This window comes from Enhydra lutris, unplaced genomic scaffold (genome assembly GCF_002288905.1).
Source record: "Enhydra lutris kenyoni isolate GAN:26980312 unplaced genomic scaffold, ASM228890v2 scaffoldscaffold17, whole genome shotgun sequence".
NCBI classification, from domain to species: Eukaryota; Metazoa; Chordata; class Mammalia; order Carnivora; family Mustelidae; genus Enhydra; species Enhydra lutris.
Genome location: NW_019154101.1, coordinates 45,698,021 through 45,716,702, shown reverse-complemented (window position 1 = coordinate 45,716,702; position 18,682 = coordinate 45,698,021). Strand labels below are relative to the sequence as shown.

The 18,682-nt window shown below is 33.3% G+C and overlaps 1 protein-coding gene across 2 annotated transcripts in view; it reads left to right on the top strand.

The window, feature by feature from the left end:
- LOC111147825 (pleckstrin homology domain interacting protein) overlaps positions 1-18,682 on the top strand; it is a 134,391-nt gene that overhangs the window by 9,888 nt on the left and 105,821 nt on the right. For both annotated transcript variants that reach the window (XM_022504077.1, XM_022504076.1), the window contains exons 5-6: positions 6,262-6,412; positions 6,500-6,598. In XM_022504077.1, coding sequence (XP_022359785.1) covers positions 6,262-6,412; positions 6,500-6,598 — 250 coding nt within the window. The remainder of the gene's footprint in view (positions 1-6,261; positions 6,413-6,499; positions 6,599-18,682) is intronic.

Genomic DNA, 18,682 nt, shown 5'->3' with positions numbered 1-18,682 from the left:
GCAGTGGCTTCCAGATTTTTTATATTTTTTCCCCCACTGATAAAATTTACCTTTTAACAATAATTTCCATTGACAATGGCAAATTTTTCTTGGCCAGAAAGAACCACTGTTTATATGAAGTAGCAAGGCAAGCAGAAGCATATTGTTTTAACTGAAGATGCAGGAAAATAAACTACTCAAAGATCTCACTCAGTCTTTTCTTATTCCTTTCTTGTTGTAATTCACATTTTCAGAAGAGGATCCTGTTGTTCAAATTGTAATTGATAATTCTAGAAATGTTTTTTATCAGCCTGAGAAAAGAGTGATACAGGTTTATGATTTGGGCCAAGATGGACAAGGCATGAACAGAGTCCTGTCTTTCACAGAATTCTGTTACCCCTGCTACTGGAAATATTGATAGAGCCAGTTGTTTAGATGGGAATGGTAAACTATGGTTGCTGCAGGTAAATTGTGTAGGAAACTTTTTTAAGGCCCTAAAGCTAAAGTTAACTACGGTTTTAAGGAGTTGGTAAAAGTATGTATGTACGACAGATAGTTGTCTCCAAGAGGCCTAAAATATTTATCATAGAAAATGTCTGCTGACCTCTGCAATAGATATCATAACGTATTTACAAAGAAATACCTGTAATTCAGGTTTTAACCTTAACCGTTAATTATGGACAGTTAACCCAAAGACTGTTGTTATCATATCAAGTGATTCTCAAAAGGGATTGGAAGTGGGGGTGGGGGTATGAGAAATTTAGCGAAGCTCTGACTGACTAACCCCCTGGTGTAGGAGTGAATCTCCATGGGATCGCATCAGAATTTGCATCCATAAAACAGGCTCGTGTATCTTGAATGGGAGAGACGATGAAATGTTTATGAAAATTTAAGAACTGGAGCACAGCTGATAAATATGCATTATTTTAAGAATAATCAAATTTTATGGTATTAATCCTTTGATTGTTTAATCTGTTTAAACCTTGCTTCTAGCTTTGAGTTTAAAATTTTAATCTTAGAAATACTGAGAAAGGTAGGGTTGATCATACTGATTTCCTTTAGCCATTGTGGGAGAGACTATTTAGGGTTGTCACACTATTACTGTAGTTCTATTTTCTATCCTTAGCTATTTTACTTACAGGTATCCTTTACCTGTGGGAATTTGTGCTTTTGTGCAGTTTGCTTAGTGGTGAAAATGAACTTTAGAATGTTTCTTTTTCTGTCTCAGTTTAATGTCTGTGTTGAAAACTATGCAAAGTATTTCTTTTTTAGCTTACTTCAATATTGAAATAGATATATATACATATATATATATATATATATATATATATATATATGTATTTATATTTAAGGCAATAGGTACTACGGGCAGTGTGAATGAGGGCTGGAGTTACATATACTGTCTTGGTTTGACTCCTACCTCCACCATCCACTAAATGTGTGTGATCTTAGGAACCTTGTTTTATTTTACTGCACAATAATTTATTAATGGAAATAATAGTAGTAGTTCAGATCTCTTAGAATTGTTAAAATAATGAGCTGAACTTTTATATGTATAACTTACAACACGACTTAGCATTTAGAGTGCAGTCAGTATATGTTAGCTATGGTAGTGTTAAGATTTATCAGGGTTAACTTTATAATAATTTGGTCATACTTTTTATGTGTTGAATATCTTAAGAAATTTAAAGCATCACTGGTCATGGAAAGTAATCAGTATATTAGAATCGAGGATGTTGTTTTGTTTTTTCCAAGTAATAGTGTACAACAATTACCGAGAATCCAAATACAGATGTTTTGGATAAGGGGTTTTATTACAGTATCACTTCTGACTTTCCTTGTAATTTTTATTTCCTTTTAGTTATTTATTAGTATAAACAAATGAAAGTCCATTCAGACTAAAAATCCTAAGTTAATATTATTTTATTTATTTATTTATTTATTTATTTTTTTTTTAAAGATTTTATTTATTTGACAGAGAGAAATCACAAGTAGGCAGAGAGGCAGGCAGAGAGAGAGGAGGAAGCAGGCTCCCAGCGGAGCAGAGAGCCCGATGCGGGGCTCGATCCCAGGACCCTGAGATCATGACCCGAGCCGAAGGCAGAGGCTTTAACCCACTGAGCCACCCAGGCGCCCCCCTAAGTTAATATTAAAGATACGGTATTCTTACTACTTTGGAAATTAAAGACTATATATATATAGCCATAAATGAATCATTTTAATCTTTTTTGAACCATTTCATTTTCTTAAAATTTTTGTTGTTACATTTTATTGACCATAGTGATGTGGATAATATTCATTAAGAATAATGTTTTAAAAGGTAGCAAAAGAAAGTCTTCATCAGTGTTTTTTGTTATTGTTGTTGTTGTTAAAGTGTGTATTGAGTGGATGGGTGGGTAGGTGACTGTGTGTATGTGATGCAGCTGGGACCAAAAGAACACTTGGTTCTTACTAGTTAATGGTGAAGTTAAGAAGAAAAGCATTAAATTTTAAAAAACCTGGTTCTTACTCTCTTCTAATTAATGGTAAAGTTAAGAAGAAAAGCATCAAATTATTAAACTTTTAAATGTATAATCATAAACTGGTACATGTTATGGAAAAGTCACCAAGAGCATGCAGCCAAGATAATACACTTAGACTGGTAAAGTAAAGGGAAAAGGTGGTTACACTGGAAGGAAGATCTGAAGCACAATAAAAGAGTTGTTTGGGCAAGGAGATGGGGGGAAAGGTAGAGAGTGTACCACATGGGAAAAGCCTGATAGAGAGTGCAGGTAAAGAACCTGAAGGCAGGCCAGGATGTCTAAATATGAAAAGTAGGGGCTAGAGCATGTAGGGTTGGGAATGTGCCATATGGAGCAAAGTACAAGTGGATAATACTTGCCTTTCAGGATTTGTAGACCATGTTAAGGAATTGGATGGCCAAAGAGCAAGGAAGTCTCTGAAGTGTTTTACATAGGGATGACTTCACTGGATAAAGGTTTTAGAAAGGGCATTATGATTGCAATATAGAGAACAGATTTGGAATGGAAGAGATTATATATATATAGAATGAGGTGTAGGAGGTATGAGTGGATGTGGCAAAAATGGGAATTTATTGCAAAGATGATTTGAAATTGGATCATTATTACAGAGATATAGAGGTAGATGAGTTTAAGAATAGGAAGGGAATATCAGTTGAACTTGGTGACTACTCGGATGTTAAGAATGATGTGGAAGGGAATAATAGGCAATGTAAAAAAATGTGACTTCTTGGTTTGAGGCTGGATGGATGGTGGTGTCGTTTGTCAAGGTAGGGTACATTTTGGGAGTGGGGGATGTTAACAAGATTATGAGTTCATTTTTGCATATATTGAGCTCAGGAGGTTTTGGGACTCCAAAGAGAGTTGTCTTAAGGAAGTTTGATACGCAAGCGTAGAGTATAGATACAAATTTGGGATTCATTGGTATAATAACTGTTAAAGGAAAGAGTATTGAGTGAGAGGAAATAGGGTGTGGAACTGGGCTCTGGGATCCTGGACCTTAAGAACTTAATGGTTTAATGGCTAGATAGAATAGGAAAATTCAGTAGTTACTGCATATTGTCATGTGTTCACTTACCTAACAATTAAACATTTAACTACAAGTACTACATTAGGTACTGGGTAGACAGGTAAATAAGATCTAATCCCATGTCTTCTAATACAGGTCATGGACAAGTAAATTGGCAATCTTAGGATACTGCAGGGGTCTCAGGAACCTCCAAAATGACAAGACAGAATTAGGGCCTTTATCTGTGTTTTTTAGGCAAAGAGGATTGTAACTATCATTAGATTCCCAGTGAGTCTAGATAATAAAAATATATTAAAAACAATATGATAAAAGTATCACAGAGCACTGATGAGTGGGGTAAAAGAACGTTTTGGGAAGGAGTATAATGTGCCATGGAAACAAAAAGAGGGTGTCCAAAAAGAAGGGACAGAGGTCTTATAATAGGTCATGGAGGGCAGTGAGGTATAGACATGAAGGAGAATAAGGTGGGGAGGTGGACAGGTAAGAAAAGGTTTCCAGCAGAGGGATCAGGTTATAAGTTTCAAAAGCCAGAAAGCCTGAAGATTTTAAGAACTGAAAGTATTTCTTCTAACTTTAAAGTGAAAGTCGATTTTGAAAAATACACTAAATCACCAACGAAAGACTTAAGTCTGAAAAAGTAGATTCATAATATTTTATGAATTCTTCAGTGATTCCTCAATAAGGATTTTCAGGTTCGCTAGCTGAAATGTATTTTACAAAAAGACCCTAAAACAGGATAATCACAAAACTAAAATTAATAAATAATGAACTTTATGGTGAAAGTAAAATTTTTGAAAGGAACTTAGATCAATGTAAAGAAATCACATTAGAATAATTATATACAACTTAGAACTAGAAGGGACCCTATAAATATTGTAGAAGTTTTCCTTTAAATTTTATTTTTAAGTAAATTATTTTAGGGAAGATTGGAGAAAAGTATAAATAAAATTTTAAAAATTCCTAGTTTGGTAAATTTTCTTCTAAATGCTTTTTTCCTTAGCGCTAATCATACTAGTGTTTGAAAGAGTATGTTTTGCATCAAGATGATGATATTAGGGGAAAAGGGAACCCATAGCTTAACAAGTTTGGGAAATTGTATTAAAATCAAATAGATTTATCTCGGGATTTTTCAGAGGCATATAATATAGTATATATAATTTATATTAGAACCTCTTTACTAAAGTATTCATTCCACTAACACTACTGTATGCTACATATTGTGTTGTATTAAATTATCAGTGTGGCAGTATGGCTCCGTGTTGTCTTCGTGACAGGAATGTATTATGATAAAAAGTAAGATTAGTTTCTCTTAATTGGCTTCAGCTTAGAAGGATGAATGTTAGCCAACTTTTAAAAAAAATACCTTTCATGTTCTTTTATTGGTAGAGTATAACAGATACTGCAAGATGGAATGAGAGAATTTAACCCTTCACTTCCTTCCCCAAATCAATCTTACGAGGAATTCATACTAAAATTGCCATTACTATGTGACCTTGAGTAGCAGTTCTCAAACACCTGGCCTTAAAACTCCTTTATATTAATAAAAGTTAATGAATTTTCTTTGTTTACATGGATTATAATCTTTGTATTTATTATTTAAAAATTAAAACAAGTTTTAAAATACTGAAATGAAAACTCATTTCATGTTAATATAAGTAACATTTTTTTTTGTAGCAGTTATTTTCCAAAACAAAACAAATTTATGAAAAGTGGCATTGTTTTACATTTTGGGAAGTGTTTAAATTCTTTTATCTGCTACGTCATTCAGTCTTTTGTGATATCACATGTCATGTGGACCCCTGAAAAATCCACCATACACTCAAGAAAGAGTGAAAAAGCAAAATAACATTTTAGTAATAGTCATGATTTTTACCTCAGGAACCTTCTAGGGGTTCCTAGAACTCATTTTGAGAATAGTTGAACTAAAATATTTAGATAGTACATTGAGAAATTTTTTATAACTTGATAATCCAACTATAAATTGATAAAATATTTTTTTCCTCTAATTCTCTTTAGATTTTTTGAAACGACTTTTAGGATGGAAAATAAAAATAGTAGAATTTCATAATCTTGCTTTCAAATGCTAGCATAAATTTAAGCAGTGTTTTGAAGTTGTTCCAGAAGTGCCCAGACTTTTTGTAGTAGGTAGATTTATTTTATAGTTAAATTTATTTAGATTAATATTTGGAATTTGGCCTTTCTCTCTAAGGTTTTTTGTGAATAAATTACAAAATTCCTCATAGAGACCATATAAATGTTTTGAAATTTTGTGATGAGAACATGAACTATCAAGGTCTTTTTATCCTTAATTATTCTGGAGATATTCTTTATAACATAAAAGATCCAAAATATTAGTTATATTTTACAGTTGGATGACTTTTGTTTGAAGTTTTTGAAAATTAACCTGTTAAACTACAACATAATCATTTTAGATTATAATGCTATATATTTTTTCTTTGTTCAGTATTTGCATTGACTAGAATCTGCTCATTTATAACTTGGCTATATTTAGTTATATTAATTCTTTAGCATTGTTTCTCAATGAATTAAAGGGTGGTTGAGATAACTATTTTATTTTGTGAGTCAAGTGGTTGCACAGAATAAACTTGAACTTTTACCTCAAATATCTGTTCTGACTAGCCAGAACAAATTGCTCTGTTTTTTTAAGGTATATTTTATTTGACATTAAGAACTATCTTATTTAGCAAGTATTTTATGTCTTTCACATAATAGGTGAAGTATTACAGACATTTAGCACCTGATCACTTGCTGCAAATATGTCATCGGCTAGGACCTCTTCTTGAACAAGAAATTCCACAAAGCGTTCCTGGAGTACAAACTTTATTGGGAGCTGGAAGACAGTCCTTGCTGCGCACAAATAAAAGTATGAAAAATTTCTAGTAGTATTTAGACATTATTTTTTGTGTGTATGTCCTATTTTTGGATCCATAAAAATATGTGTGTTTAATAGGCTGCAAGCATGTTGTGTGGAAAGGATCTGCTCTGGCTGCATTGCATTGTGGAAGACCACCTGAGTCACCAATTAACTATGGTAGCCCACCCAGCATTGGTGAGTTCATTACCAAGTTGATTTCCTCTTAATAAGGAGCTTATGAAAACAAAAATGTTTTAGTTAAAGAGAATTTCATATTCTGTGCATTAGCATTCAAAGAGGAAAAAGCTATCAGATTTTTTTTACTGTGTCAGTAATCTTAATAGTGAAGAAGTCATAATGTATAATTATGGATTATACATACTATACCAAATGTAGGCCAACTTGCTCTTTGATATATTACTTTTACAAAAAATTGTTTCCTAAAATTTATTAGATTGATTTTTGTAAACAACTATGTATCATATTACAGATTAGTTATGGTGGAAAATAAAAATAGGTTTTTTTTTGTTTTGTTTTGTTTTTTTAATAAAGCACAGTGCATTTTTTTGCCTTTAAAATTTCAAAGGAAAACTGATGTAGATAGGTTCCTCTTGAAATGCCTCCTAGATTCATTTCTTAATCTCTTCTACTACCAGGCTCTTGTCTTACCTGGATTATTGTACCATCTTCCGAACCAACCTTCTTGCTTTCAGTGTCTTCTTTCCCTTTCAGGTCATATCTACAACAATGTAATAGTAATCTTACTTAATTCTACCTTTGCTGTGGTGTTTTGCTCAAGTAAAAAGAGGTTAAGATATTTTAATGGCATCATACTTCCTCTGGCATGAGTCTAAACTTTTCATTTTCAGAGACTTTCATATTTTCGTCATAGCGTCTTCTCCCACCCCCACTCTTTTGCCTATCCAGGAATGTTAATTCTCCTTCTTCCACCTATCCAAATCTATTTATTTATTTTTTGCATAGTTGTTATACTGATCATCAACATTATAGTTTTGCCTTTTGCTTAATATAGTAGACCTTTTCTCACTGTTTTAAACTTTCTTTTTGTCCTATTATTTTCCATATCCTAAAAATAGCATAGAAGTATTTTGTTTTTTTTTAAATACAGTATGGCAATCTTTGTGTTTTATGTAGAGCAGTTTGTCCTATATATGTAATTATTGGTAGATGTGGGTTTAAATCTCCTAACTTGCTGCATGGAAGGTGATCTCTTGCTGGCTTTCTACAGTTAGTCTGTGATATGTCTTGGTGTCGGTGGGGTTTTTTTTTTTTTTTTTTTTTTTTTTTTTAATTTTTTTTGAGATCCATTGGGTTTCTTGAATCTACGTAATGTCTTTTCCTGGCATTGGAAAATTCTCAGCTATTACCTTTTAAAATACCATCTTTGCTCTATTCTCTCCCCTTTGGGACTCCCAATTGAACAGATGGTAGACTTTCTTACTTAATCTTTATCACCTTCTCTTTTATGATTTCATCTTTTTGTCTCTGTGATGTGTTCTGGTTTGTTTTCTCTGACCTTTCCAAAGGTATCCTTTGTAATACTTGTGTGGCGGACAATCATGGATGTTTTGTTTTGTTTTTTAGCATATGAGTGTCTTCATTACATACTGATATCTATAGGTAATCTGTATATAAAGAAGAACTATTAAAACAAGAAAGGATTTGAGATACTAGAGTATATTTTATCTTTGCACTTAGAAACTTAAACTAGGGGCAGAATAGTTTTCTTTAAAGAAGGGGAAGGTAAAACATTACAGATGCTTAACCTACAGGGGGATGTCCATCCTCTCTTGAAAACTTGCATGTCTATATAGTAAGGGGAATGTGTTATATTGTTTTTTCACCACATTGTCCAATAGCTCTGTGGTAGCTGATAAAGTACAAGAATACTGACAGTAAGTAACTTCTCTTTTTGCTGTGTAAGTAATTACTGTGTGCCAGGCATTTTCCACTTATTTTCTCTTTTAAAACCTTAAGTGGTCTATAAGCTATTCTTATTTTATAGAGAAGGAAATCGAGGCATCAAAAGGTTTGGCATCTTGATCAGGGTTACACGTCGAGTGCGTCATTAGACCAGACTGACTCCATTTTACTATGCCTTATTTTCAATAAACTAAACTTTCAAATAGTAGCATTTGGTTACTCAAAATTGGTATTAAATCATAATGGTCAGGTTAGTAAGTATTGCTGACATGGATATAGGGAATATGGCAAAAAGATCTTGGGTTTTATGTCACACCAGAGAAATGCAACTGGCATATTTAGGTTAACAGAATTAATTATCAAGTACGTCATTTTTGTACCTTTTTGAAATACTTAATTTCACTTTTAGGGTTTAAAATAAATGTTTTTTTTCTTCCACTCATATTTTCAGGAAAATATTTGTTCTATATATTTAAAAAAAATAACTCTATTAGAATGCCAATTGTACCTGCTTTTCCGTTTTTGCATATAATTTTAAGTCACTAAAGCAAAGCTGGACTAATCAAAACAATTCTACTTATTATAGTCATAGTTTAGGGTCATGTCTTGTCGGTTCCCCTTGGTGACAGTCTTGAATATTTTGTCATTGCTGCAAAATTGGGAATAGGTTGGTAATGGAAAGAAAAGTTCATCATGCTTTTTGCCTGCATGGTGATACATTGTATCATTTTGAGTTACCACAGAATATAGGTTAGAAGATTTTTTTTTTTTTTTTTTTTTTTTTTTTTAAATTCCTCTTTGCTGTTTTCTCTCTGGCTACCTTTAAAGATTTTCCTTGCTCTTTCCTTGGTCTGTGGTAGTACTACCATGTATCAATGGATGTAAGAAGAAAAAAACCTTAACATTTTAGCTTTTCATAAACTACAGATTTAAATGTTTATACTATAGATTCAGATACTTAAATTTTGACACAGTTAGATACAGGTTTTTTAAAATAAACTTTTAATTTTGGAATTAATTATATACTAAAAGTTGCACAGACAATTCACCGTTCTTTTATACCTTTTATGCAGTTTTTCCTAATGTTATAATCTTGGGTTATCTGGTACATTTCTCAAAACTATAGAACCCACACTGGCACATTATTATTATCTAAGCACCAGACCTTTTTTATATCTCACCAGATTTTCCCACTAATTACATTTTCTTGTTCAGGATCGGATCCCGGTTTCCGTACTGCATTTAGGGTGTGTTTATTTTTTAAGTTGAACTTCCTGTTTTAAACTCAGAGGCTCATTTAAGATGAGTGGGGTTATAAATTGGATTTTCCTTTCTTAGGTTTTTTTCAGACTATATGCAAACTGTTGTACTTCTCAGTTTGAATATCTCACATTTGTCTGAAACCTTAAAATGTGTAAAATAGAATTTCTGACCCTCTGAAACTTGTTATTCCAAGCCTGCGAGTTAGACTTCTTGATTCTTATCTTACATTGATTTAGTAAATAAGACACATGTATTCTGTTCCAATCTCTTGACCCTGTTTTTCATTACCACTGCAACAGCCATATTTTAGGCCTTGGTACTTCTTGCCTGGAACTAACATCATTCATTCACTTACTAAGGAAATATGGAATCTATATTATCTCTGGCACTGGGTTAGGTTCTGGAGTTGCAGGATAAACAAGAACATGATCTCTGGGTCCTAGAATTGTAGACTGCCTAATTCCTTGCCTCTAGTCTTATTCCTGTACCCTCAGGATTTCGTATCCTTGGCCCTATTAACATTTTGGGCCAGATAATTTTTTGTTGTAGGCTACGTCCTGTGCTTGTGGGGTGTTTTATCAGCGTCCCTGTACCCAGTAAATGCTAGTAGCACTCCTTCCTGCCCCCTTCAATTGTGACCACCAAAAAATGTTCCAGATGTTCCCAAATGTCCCTGGGGCAAAATTGCCTCCAGCTGAAAACTCTGAAAGTTCTAAGATGCGTATGGGATCATGTCATGCCTCCTTTCTCTCACTGACTTTGAATAGTCTTAACTGTGTAATATGGCTCACAAAATTGACCTTTTCCCATCTTTCCCACCTTTTCCTCACCTGTACCTGTGCTCTAATTTTATACAGCTCTTTGGCAGTTTTTAACAGTCAGCTAAACTCTTTTATCCTTTTGTCTCTGTACTTATTCTGTTTCTTTCATTCAAAAAAAATGTCTCTTTTTTTTCTATACTGTGAATATCTATTCATTCTTTAAAATTTCAATGTCCACTTACACTTCTGTCTCCCATAGCTTTTGTCACATAGTTGTGATTATTTACTTCCTTCTCCTTTTCTACTATTTTCTTTTCCTTATCACTATTAAGGCCTGGAATATAGAGATTATGTTTCATTACTCTCTGTAGACCCAACACTGCAGTATTAGTAAATATTAAATGAAGAGGCAGTTGATAATTGATGAACTAGAGTGGGACAAGAAAAGTTCAGAAATGGGTAGTGAGTAAAAAATGTAAGAGATGATTGGAAGGAGAGAGATACTTTTGAATTAAGGCAAAACCCCAGAAATTTTGTGTGTTTGTGTGTGTGTTTTAAGGATTTTATTAAGTTATTTGAGAGAGAGCACGTCCAGGGGGAGGGCCAGAGGGAGAAGAAGCAGACTCTCTGCTGAGGGGCTCGGTCCCAAGACTGAGATCATGACCTGAGCTGAAGGTAGACATTGAACTGACTACCCAGGCATCCCCCTTTACCCGAAAACTGGTTTTTAAGAAATTAAAGTTTATTAATGAATTCGGTTTTCAGTTCATTACACTCAGCATGCTAAAACTCATACCTGTATAATTTAAGAACCAAGCTTCAAGTTTATCTTAGTGCATTCTTACCCTGTTTTATTTTGTTGTCTGCTTATAAACCCTGACTATTTTGTATTTCCTAGTCCTTGATGTAAATTGTGAAAATTAAACTGGACTTCATTCACAGGGCAAGAGAACAAAAATGGTCAGATGCTTTCTAGTCCTCTGGAGCCTCTTTTAATGGGGGGAAAAAAGAAAGATCCCACCAGTCTGTTATCACTAGCTTCTAACTGATTTTCTGTGGAAGAAATACATGAATGTGTATTAGGCACATTTACTTTCAAGAAAAAATAATAATCTCAGGTATTGTCCTTTTTCCAACCTCCTTACCCACATTATGCCTATTTTCAGATATAATTTACTCTGTATTTGCCTACAATAAACAACTGTAGTTTAATAGTAAATGACATGGGTGAAGAGACTTAGGTACATTAAAGCTGTTTTTAGGGGCATCTGGGTGGTTCAGTGGGTGAAGCATCTGCCTTCGGCTCAGGTCATGAACCCAGGGTCATGGGATCCAGCCCCATGTGGGTTCTCTGCTCAGCAGAGCTTGCTTCTCCCTTTCCCTGCCACTCCCCTTGCTTGTGTGTTCTCTCTCTCTCTCTCTCTCTCTCCAAATGAATAAGTAAAATCTTTTTTTAAAAAACTGTGTTTTTAAAGTTAAATTTGGATATTTGTTTAATGCATGTTTATCTTGTGGAAAAGGTTATATAATAAATTAAAACAACCTTTTGCTAATTGCCTATTTGCATTTTTCTTATATTTACCATATTAGTAAAGTAAACTTTATATCTCTAGGTTTTCCATATCTCATCTTGTTTGTTGTTTTGCCAGTGTAGTTCATGTCTTTGTTTTATTTGTTTCTTTCATTTTACTTGTTTCTGTGGCAAGGTTGCAGTGTTGATGGGTGGGAATAAGGAGTACTAGAGAACCTGATTCTTAAAAATGTATGTTAAGGAAACAGCTTTGCCTTGAAAAATAGCCTTACTACACAAGCATCCAGTTAACACTAAGAAGCTTATACATGAAAAGAAGTCTTAGATCTCATCTACATTTATAGTTTTCTCTGAGAAAACTAGTTTGAACAAAGGCAGCAAAGATTCATTTAAAATTAGAATATAAATCTTAAGTCTGCTTTAGTCTAGATGTGTGGCCTTAGGCAAATTATTCAATTTTTTAGCCTCTCAGCTTCCTCATTTGTAAAATCGGGATAATACCTACCATATTTGGTAATTGGAAACTTAAATAAGATAGTAAAGTGAGGCACAGAAGTAGGCTACAATAAATGTTACTTTCTGCCCTTTCTATAATTCTGATTTAATGAATTATTTTGCTAATAAATCTTGAGTACTTTTTTGAAGAGAAGGTTCTTAACGCTTTTTATTTTCACTGCTATGTTTTGCCACATTCCAGTATTTGATTTATTCTATACTTGGTAATTTCTTAACATATTTGGCACTTGGCTGAGATCTGGAAGTTACAGGGTTATTTTTTTCCTCATATGACTATATTTCTTACATAAATATCAGAAATATTGTACATTATTAGAAATCTATAAGGTTTAACATATATAATTTAATATTTGACACATAATTCAGTAAATTATAAGGTTGTAATAATCTGTGCTTTATTTTCTGTTCATTTATTCTTTGCCTGATATTCTGTTGTCTTGTGCCTTTTATGCTCAGTCCATACTTTATCTTCAGTTAGGCAACTGCTCGTCACTTATTTAAATTCATTCATTTTGACCTGTTACTTTCTCAGTAACCATTTTTTTCTTTTAGAACTCATCTTCTTCTAACATTTACTTCTGTTTTTCTAGTCTTAATAGTTTTATAATCTCTGTTGTCTAATCATTTCTGACTTAGCTGTGTTTGGAGGTTTTTATTTTTTGGTCTTGGCTTCTATATTTTACTCTGTCCCCTGAATGATCTTTATTTACCTTTATTTTTTTCTACGATACTGTTAGGGCCTGGATTGTATTTATTCATTTATTAACATATATTATTTGTTTCAGGGGTATAGTCTGTGATTCATCAATCTTACACAATACACGGCGCTCACCACAATACCCTCCCCAATGCCCATCACCCAGCCACACCATCCCTCCCACGTTCTTCCCCTCCAGCAACTCTCAGCTTGTTTCCTGAGATTAAGAGTCTCTTATGATTTGTCTCCCTCTCTGGTTTTGTCTTATTTCATTTTTTTCTTCTCTTCCCCGATGATCCTCTGCGTTGTTTCTTAAATTCCACATATCAGTGAGATCATATGATCATATGATAATGTCTTTCTCTGACTGACTTATTTCACTTAGCATAATACCCTTTAGTTCCATCCACATTGTTGCAAATGGCAAGATTTCATTTTTTTGATGCTGTGTAATATTTCATTATTTATATATACACACATACCACAACTTCCTTATCCATTTATCTATCAATGGATTATATTTCATTGCTCTTTATGGACCCAATTCCTCTGTATTAGTAAATATTAAATGAAGAGCCGGTAGGTAATTGATGTAATTAATGAATAGGGTGGGACAAGAAAAATTCAGAATGATATATTTCCATTTGGCAGAGGCTTTTGTTTCTTTAATTCTCTTCTGCTTACTCCACTCCTTCCCCCTTCCCTACTTCCTTTTTTTATCTTCTAAGAACAGGTAGCTATGAGAGACTCCTAAGATGTATTGTGCTTTTGTTTTAAGGGAATAAAGCTAATGTTCATTTTGCCAAAGTACCAAATATATAAAATAGACATTATTATTTATACTTTTTCTTTTGCTTAAATTTCTTTTCAAACTTATGATTGACCAAAAAAGGGGAAACACTTTGAAGAATGACGGTTTACTTAGGTGAGTTCAAATTGTTGCCTTTGTAGCTGTGTTTTCTTTTCTTTTTTGTAAATAATGAGAGGAGATTCTTTTTAAGGTCATAGTTGTGATCAGAGGTATCATCTGTGCGCCCTGCCTTCCTGTTGTATGTCTGGCAAACAGTTGGAATAGTAATTAGGAAGCACTAGTCAGTCATTACCCCTTTTAGTTTGTGTCCCCTATTTTTCCAGGTTGCTTACTGGGTTTAATGTTGAATTTCATATCTGTATAGGTGAAGCAAATTATCTTATTTTTTTCATAAAGTCTCTGACTTTTTATTTTGAATTTCTTCAGGGAACCTTTGAAGTTAACGATTGAACATCTAGCCATCTTGAAACTGGGAAGTCCATGATCAGGCTGAGTAGATATTTCTATAAATAGAGCAGCAATTTGTTCCACTCCTTAAGGAAGACCCAGGGGGAGGAAAGATCTCCCACAAAAGTCTTTAAAAAAGTAAAAGAAAACCTGTGTTCAGTAATATTTACTTTTTTTTTTAAATTTTTTTTTATTTTTTAATTTATTTTATTTTACTTATTTGACAGAGAGAGATCACAAGTAGAGAGAGAGAGAGAGAGAGAGGAGGAAGCAGGCTCCCTGCCTAGCAGAGAGCCTGATGTGGGACTCGATCCCAGGACCCTGAGATCATGACCTGCGCTGAAGGCAGAGGCTTAACCCACTGAGCCACCCAGGCAGCCCAGTAATATTTACTTTTATAACATGAAGGTTTGATTCTTTAAGGACAGTCAGTATAAATGTTAGTATATATATAATACCTTTGAGTTTACAAATACATTTTGTCTTGTTTGCTTTTCATAGCAACATTGCAAGATACCCCCATGTTATTGAAGAAACTAAACCTTAAGAAGTAGCGTCCAACTCATTTATCCCTGGTATTTTTTTCTGCTCTTATGCATTTAACTTTATGTCACATTTATTTAGCACCTTTTTGCTTTCTCTGTGAAATTCTTTATGCATTAGTCTTGTACCACCTGTGTCCATTTATTGATTTAGGTATGGGAGCCTTGGAAGTATGCTTCAGAGTGAGAACTTTAGAAAGAATAAAACGTGGTTTGTTCTTTAAAGTTTATCTCTTACCAGATAAATAATTTGAGAGAAAATCATTCAGTTCCTTGAGAAAGGCTTAAGAATCTTGTTAGCAGACTGATTTAATTTTTTTCTAAAATGACATTTTTTTTGAACCCTTTGTTTCTTTGCAAAATAGGCTTTTGCTTTTAGTCAGATCCCTTCTGATCTGTTCTTACTGTGGTAAAGAGATAAAACTGCAGTTTTTATCCCAAAGCAAATCTTACATTATTCCCATTACTTTCTCCTTGAAAACTTTCAACTTACTGTTTTGGGGAAATAGTCCAGAAAGCCTGACCGTAGCTTAGAAAGCACTCTGCAGTCTGCCCCCTACTTTCCCATCTCTTTTCTCCATGCTTGCCCCCTGTGCTCTGTGTGTTTACCTGGCTTCCTTATGTAGCTTGAGTACTGTATTTTTTCCAGTCTCAGAGCTTTGCACATGCTCTTGCCTCAACCTAGAATATGCTCCCTTCCCACCAACATTCTTTGGCTGTTCCATTTTTCAGGTCTTAGTTTAAGTGTGCGTTTTTCAGAAAAGCCTGACTCGCTGATATCCAATCCCTCCTTCCCCTGCCATATATTTAAGACCCTCTACTGTATATTTCAAGATTTTTCTGAACCCTTTTTTTGCTGACACTTCCTGTTGTAAGTCCTTGTTTCATATCTGTCTTCCCTGCTATACTGCAGTCTCCATGGGGGTAAGTACTCTGTCTTTTCTTTGTTACATCCTTTAGTTCATACTTGGCCCATGTAGATGCTGTATAAGTGCTTAATTTAAAATTGAATGATTAAAATATTTGGTATAAAACTACATAACTTTTAAAGAATGAGTTTTTATTAAAATTACTATAAAACATTTAAAATATATTTAAAACTGATAATGTTATGGCATTATATTATTTTCTGATTGAAGTAATATCAGACAAGTTTCCAAGAGAGAAAAGAGGAGGAAGAGTAATACAAATCAAGTAATTTTACAATTCTAGTAAGTTACAGTTCTAGTAGTTATAATGTGTGTATATTGGGGTTTGTTATGTTTTTGCTTGTTACATACTTGGTTCTTGAGATTTTTTGCTTTACTCTTAGAATCATCTCTTTACTTTCTGTATTTTATTTCAGTATTTGAGTTCTTATTTATCTTTGTAGTATCCGCTAAATTTTAAAAACATGATGTCTTTCATACAGCAGGTACAACTGAACACCGAATTGACTATGTAGAGATTTGGAGGGTAGTTACTGTGCATTCTAATTATTTTAGTTAACAGTGGTTAAATGGAGAAGCTCTAAGGGGTACTCTGTTACCCAGGTGATTATTTCCCTTTTCTCTTCTCTCTTTCCTTCCTCTTTTTTGGGGACAAAAGCTGTTCACAGGATTGTCCTTCTAATGTTGCAGCCCCTTGCTACTTTAAGTTGGGAATTTTGTTCATTATAGTAATAGTGATTTGTTTGTCTTGTTCTTATGTTGGTTGGTTGCTAGTTATTGTTGCAAGATGACATAAAGACCAGATGATGGTGTAAACATAAACCAGTCTGTGTTGAATTATTTCCCCATATTATCTCTGGCCCTTAAATTATGAATATTTGGTTGTTAATTCCTACTCATGTCTATGTTAGTAACCTCAGGAAAATTACTGCAATAAGCTTTTCAGTGTGGCTCTATAGTCAGTTAAATGTTAAAATTTCCTTCTTGTGCAGTTCTTTGCCAAATAAAATTGAACCTGCACAATCTTTGATGTATTTTTTTTGTACTTTAAAAATTTAATGGGATAGATTTTAGGAGCAAAACTTATAAACAAAATTGATGGCACTTTGTGTTATTTTATGGCTTTTGAACCAAACCAGATGTGAATTCTTTGTAGCTTATCATTCAATCCATTGTCAAATTGGCAATGGTTATTGTGTTTTATAGTATACAATTCTGATACTTCAATATACTTATTGTTGAGGGTTTCTTTTTTTATGATTAAATAAATTTAAATTTTTTGCTTCTTTATCCCTGGGCCTGTTTTTCTCATTCTTTGAATTTAAGTTAATCTCTTTAGACCGCTTATACTTTTCATATTGCTCTTTTGAGTTCCTTCAGGTAGACTGATAGACTTCATTTAATTAAAAATTTAAGCAGAATGAATAGATGCTTAATAGAGAAAACTTGGAAAGCAGAGAATAGCTCAAAAATCAGTCTCTCTGGTAATCTGCTGTTAATACTTCGGCATGTTTCATTTCAGTCTTTTTTTCTAAAATCTGTCTACCTAGTAAGAGTGTGCGCTTTGGGATCAGACTGCCTGAATTCAACCCTTGGGCTTCATATCTGGGAAAGTTACATTTTGTCTTTCAGTTTCCTTACTGGTAAGGAATATCCCCTTATTGGGGATAATAGTAGTACCTACCTTAAAAGATGGGTGAAACTAAATGAGAATATATATAAAGTCCCTGGCCTTTACTGAAGCACTCAGTAATATTAGCCATTATTTTCCAAAACTGCTACATATCATAATACTGTTCAATAGTCATTTTTCTCACCAAATTAGGTATTGTGTTGTATTTACATTGTTGTTTGAAGCAGATAAAACTTTTTCTATCATTAGATTCTTGAAGTCCTTTTAGTAAGACCCTCTCTAGCTATAAGCCCTGGTGTCTTTTTCCTCTTCACAGCTATTTTCTCAAGGGTATTTGATTCCTGGCTTTAGCATAACTTCTCTTTTAGAGATTTATATGGCTGTTTTTTGTGACCCCATAGTCATATTTCCTTTTCATTAGAACATTTTTGTGGTTCTTTAAAATGAAGAAAATTTTATGTAATTTTATGCCTAATCATATATCTTACACTGCACAATACATTTATCTGATGGAAAATTTTGAAATCACCAACACCGCATGTAGGCAATTTTTTGGACTTGTAATGAATTTGGAAGGTCATTTCTATAGAAATTGCCCTCTGAGTGCCTGGTTGTGAATCTAGCATTATTTTGTTGGGAATACTAATTATTGCCTAGCAATAAAGCAGTTTGGAATTTGTTTTCATGTGGTCTTGCTTACATGTTTATTACCAGTTTTGTAGTCACTCAAGTTTAGTTTTATAGATTTCCAAACTCTTGTTTTATAGTTATAAGTTATTAATTTTACATTTAGAAAGCCTTTATTAACACAGATCATGGAGATTAGAATGAAATCTAGGTACTGATTATCCAGAATTCACTCTTTTCTACTTTAATTTAGGAACTGTTTTTGTGGTTATTAATTATGAATTATAACTACTTTTGCATTTTATTTACAGAAACTCTGGTAGTTTTTTCATTTATGAGTGAATGAAATTAACCTTATATTTCCAACAAATTTTTCTTTTAACTTCTCAGTGATCCTCAAATTAGATAATAATCAAGACTGAGATATTTAAAATGGATGCATAATGATGAAGAACAGCCAGATAAATATTAAGACATCATTAGTCATAAAATCAAAAGTTTGGCAGTGGCATATAAATAGACATGAGGTCAGTGATCTAGCACAGAAATTATAAGATAAGATAATCACAATTTAATGG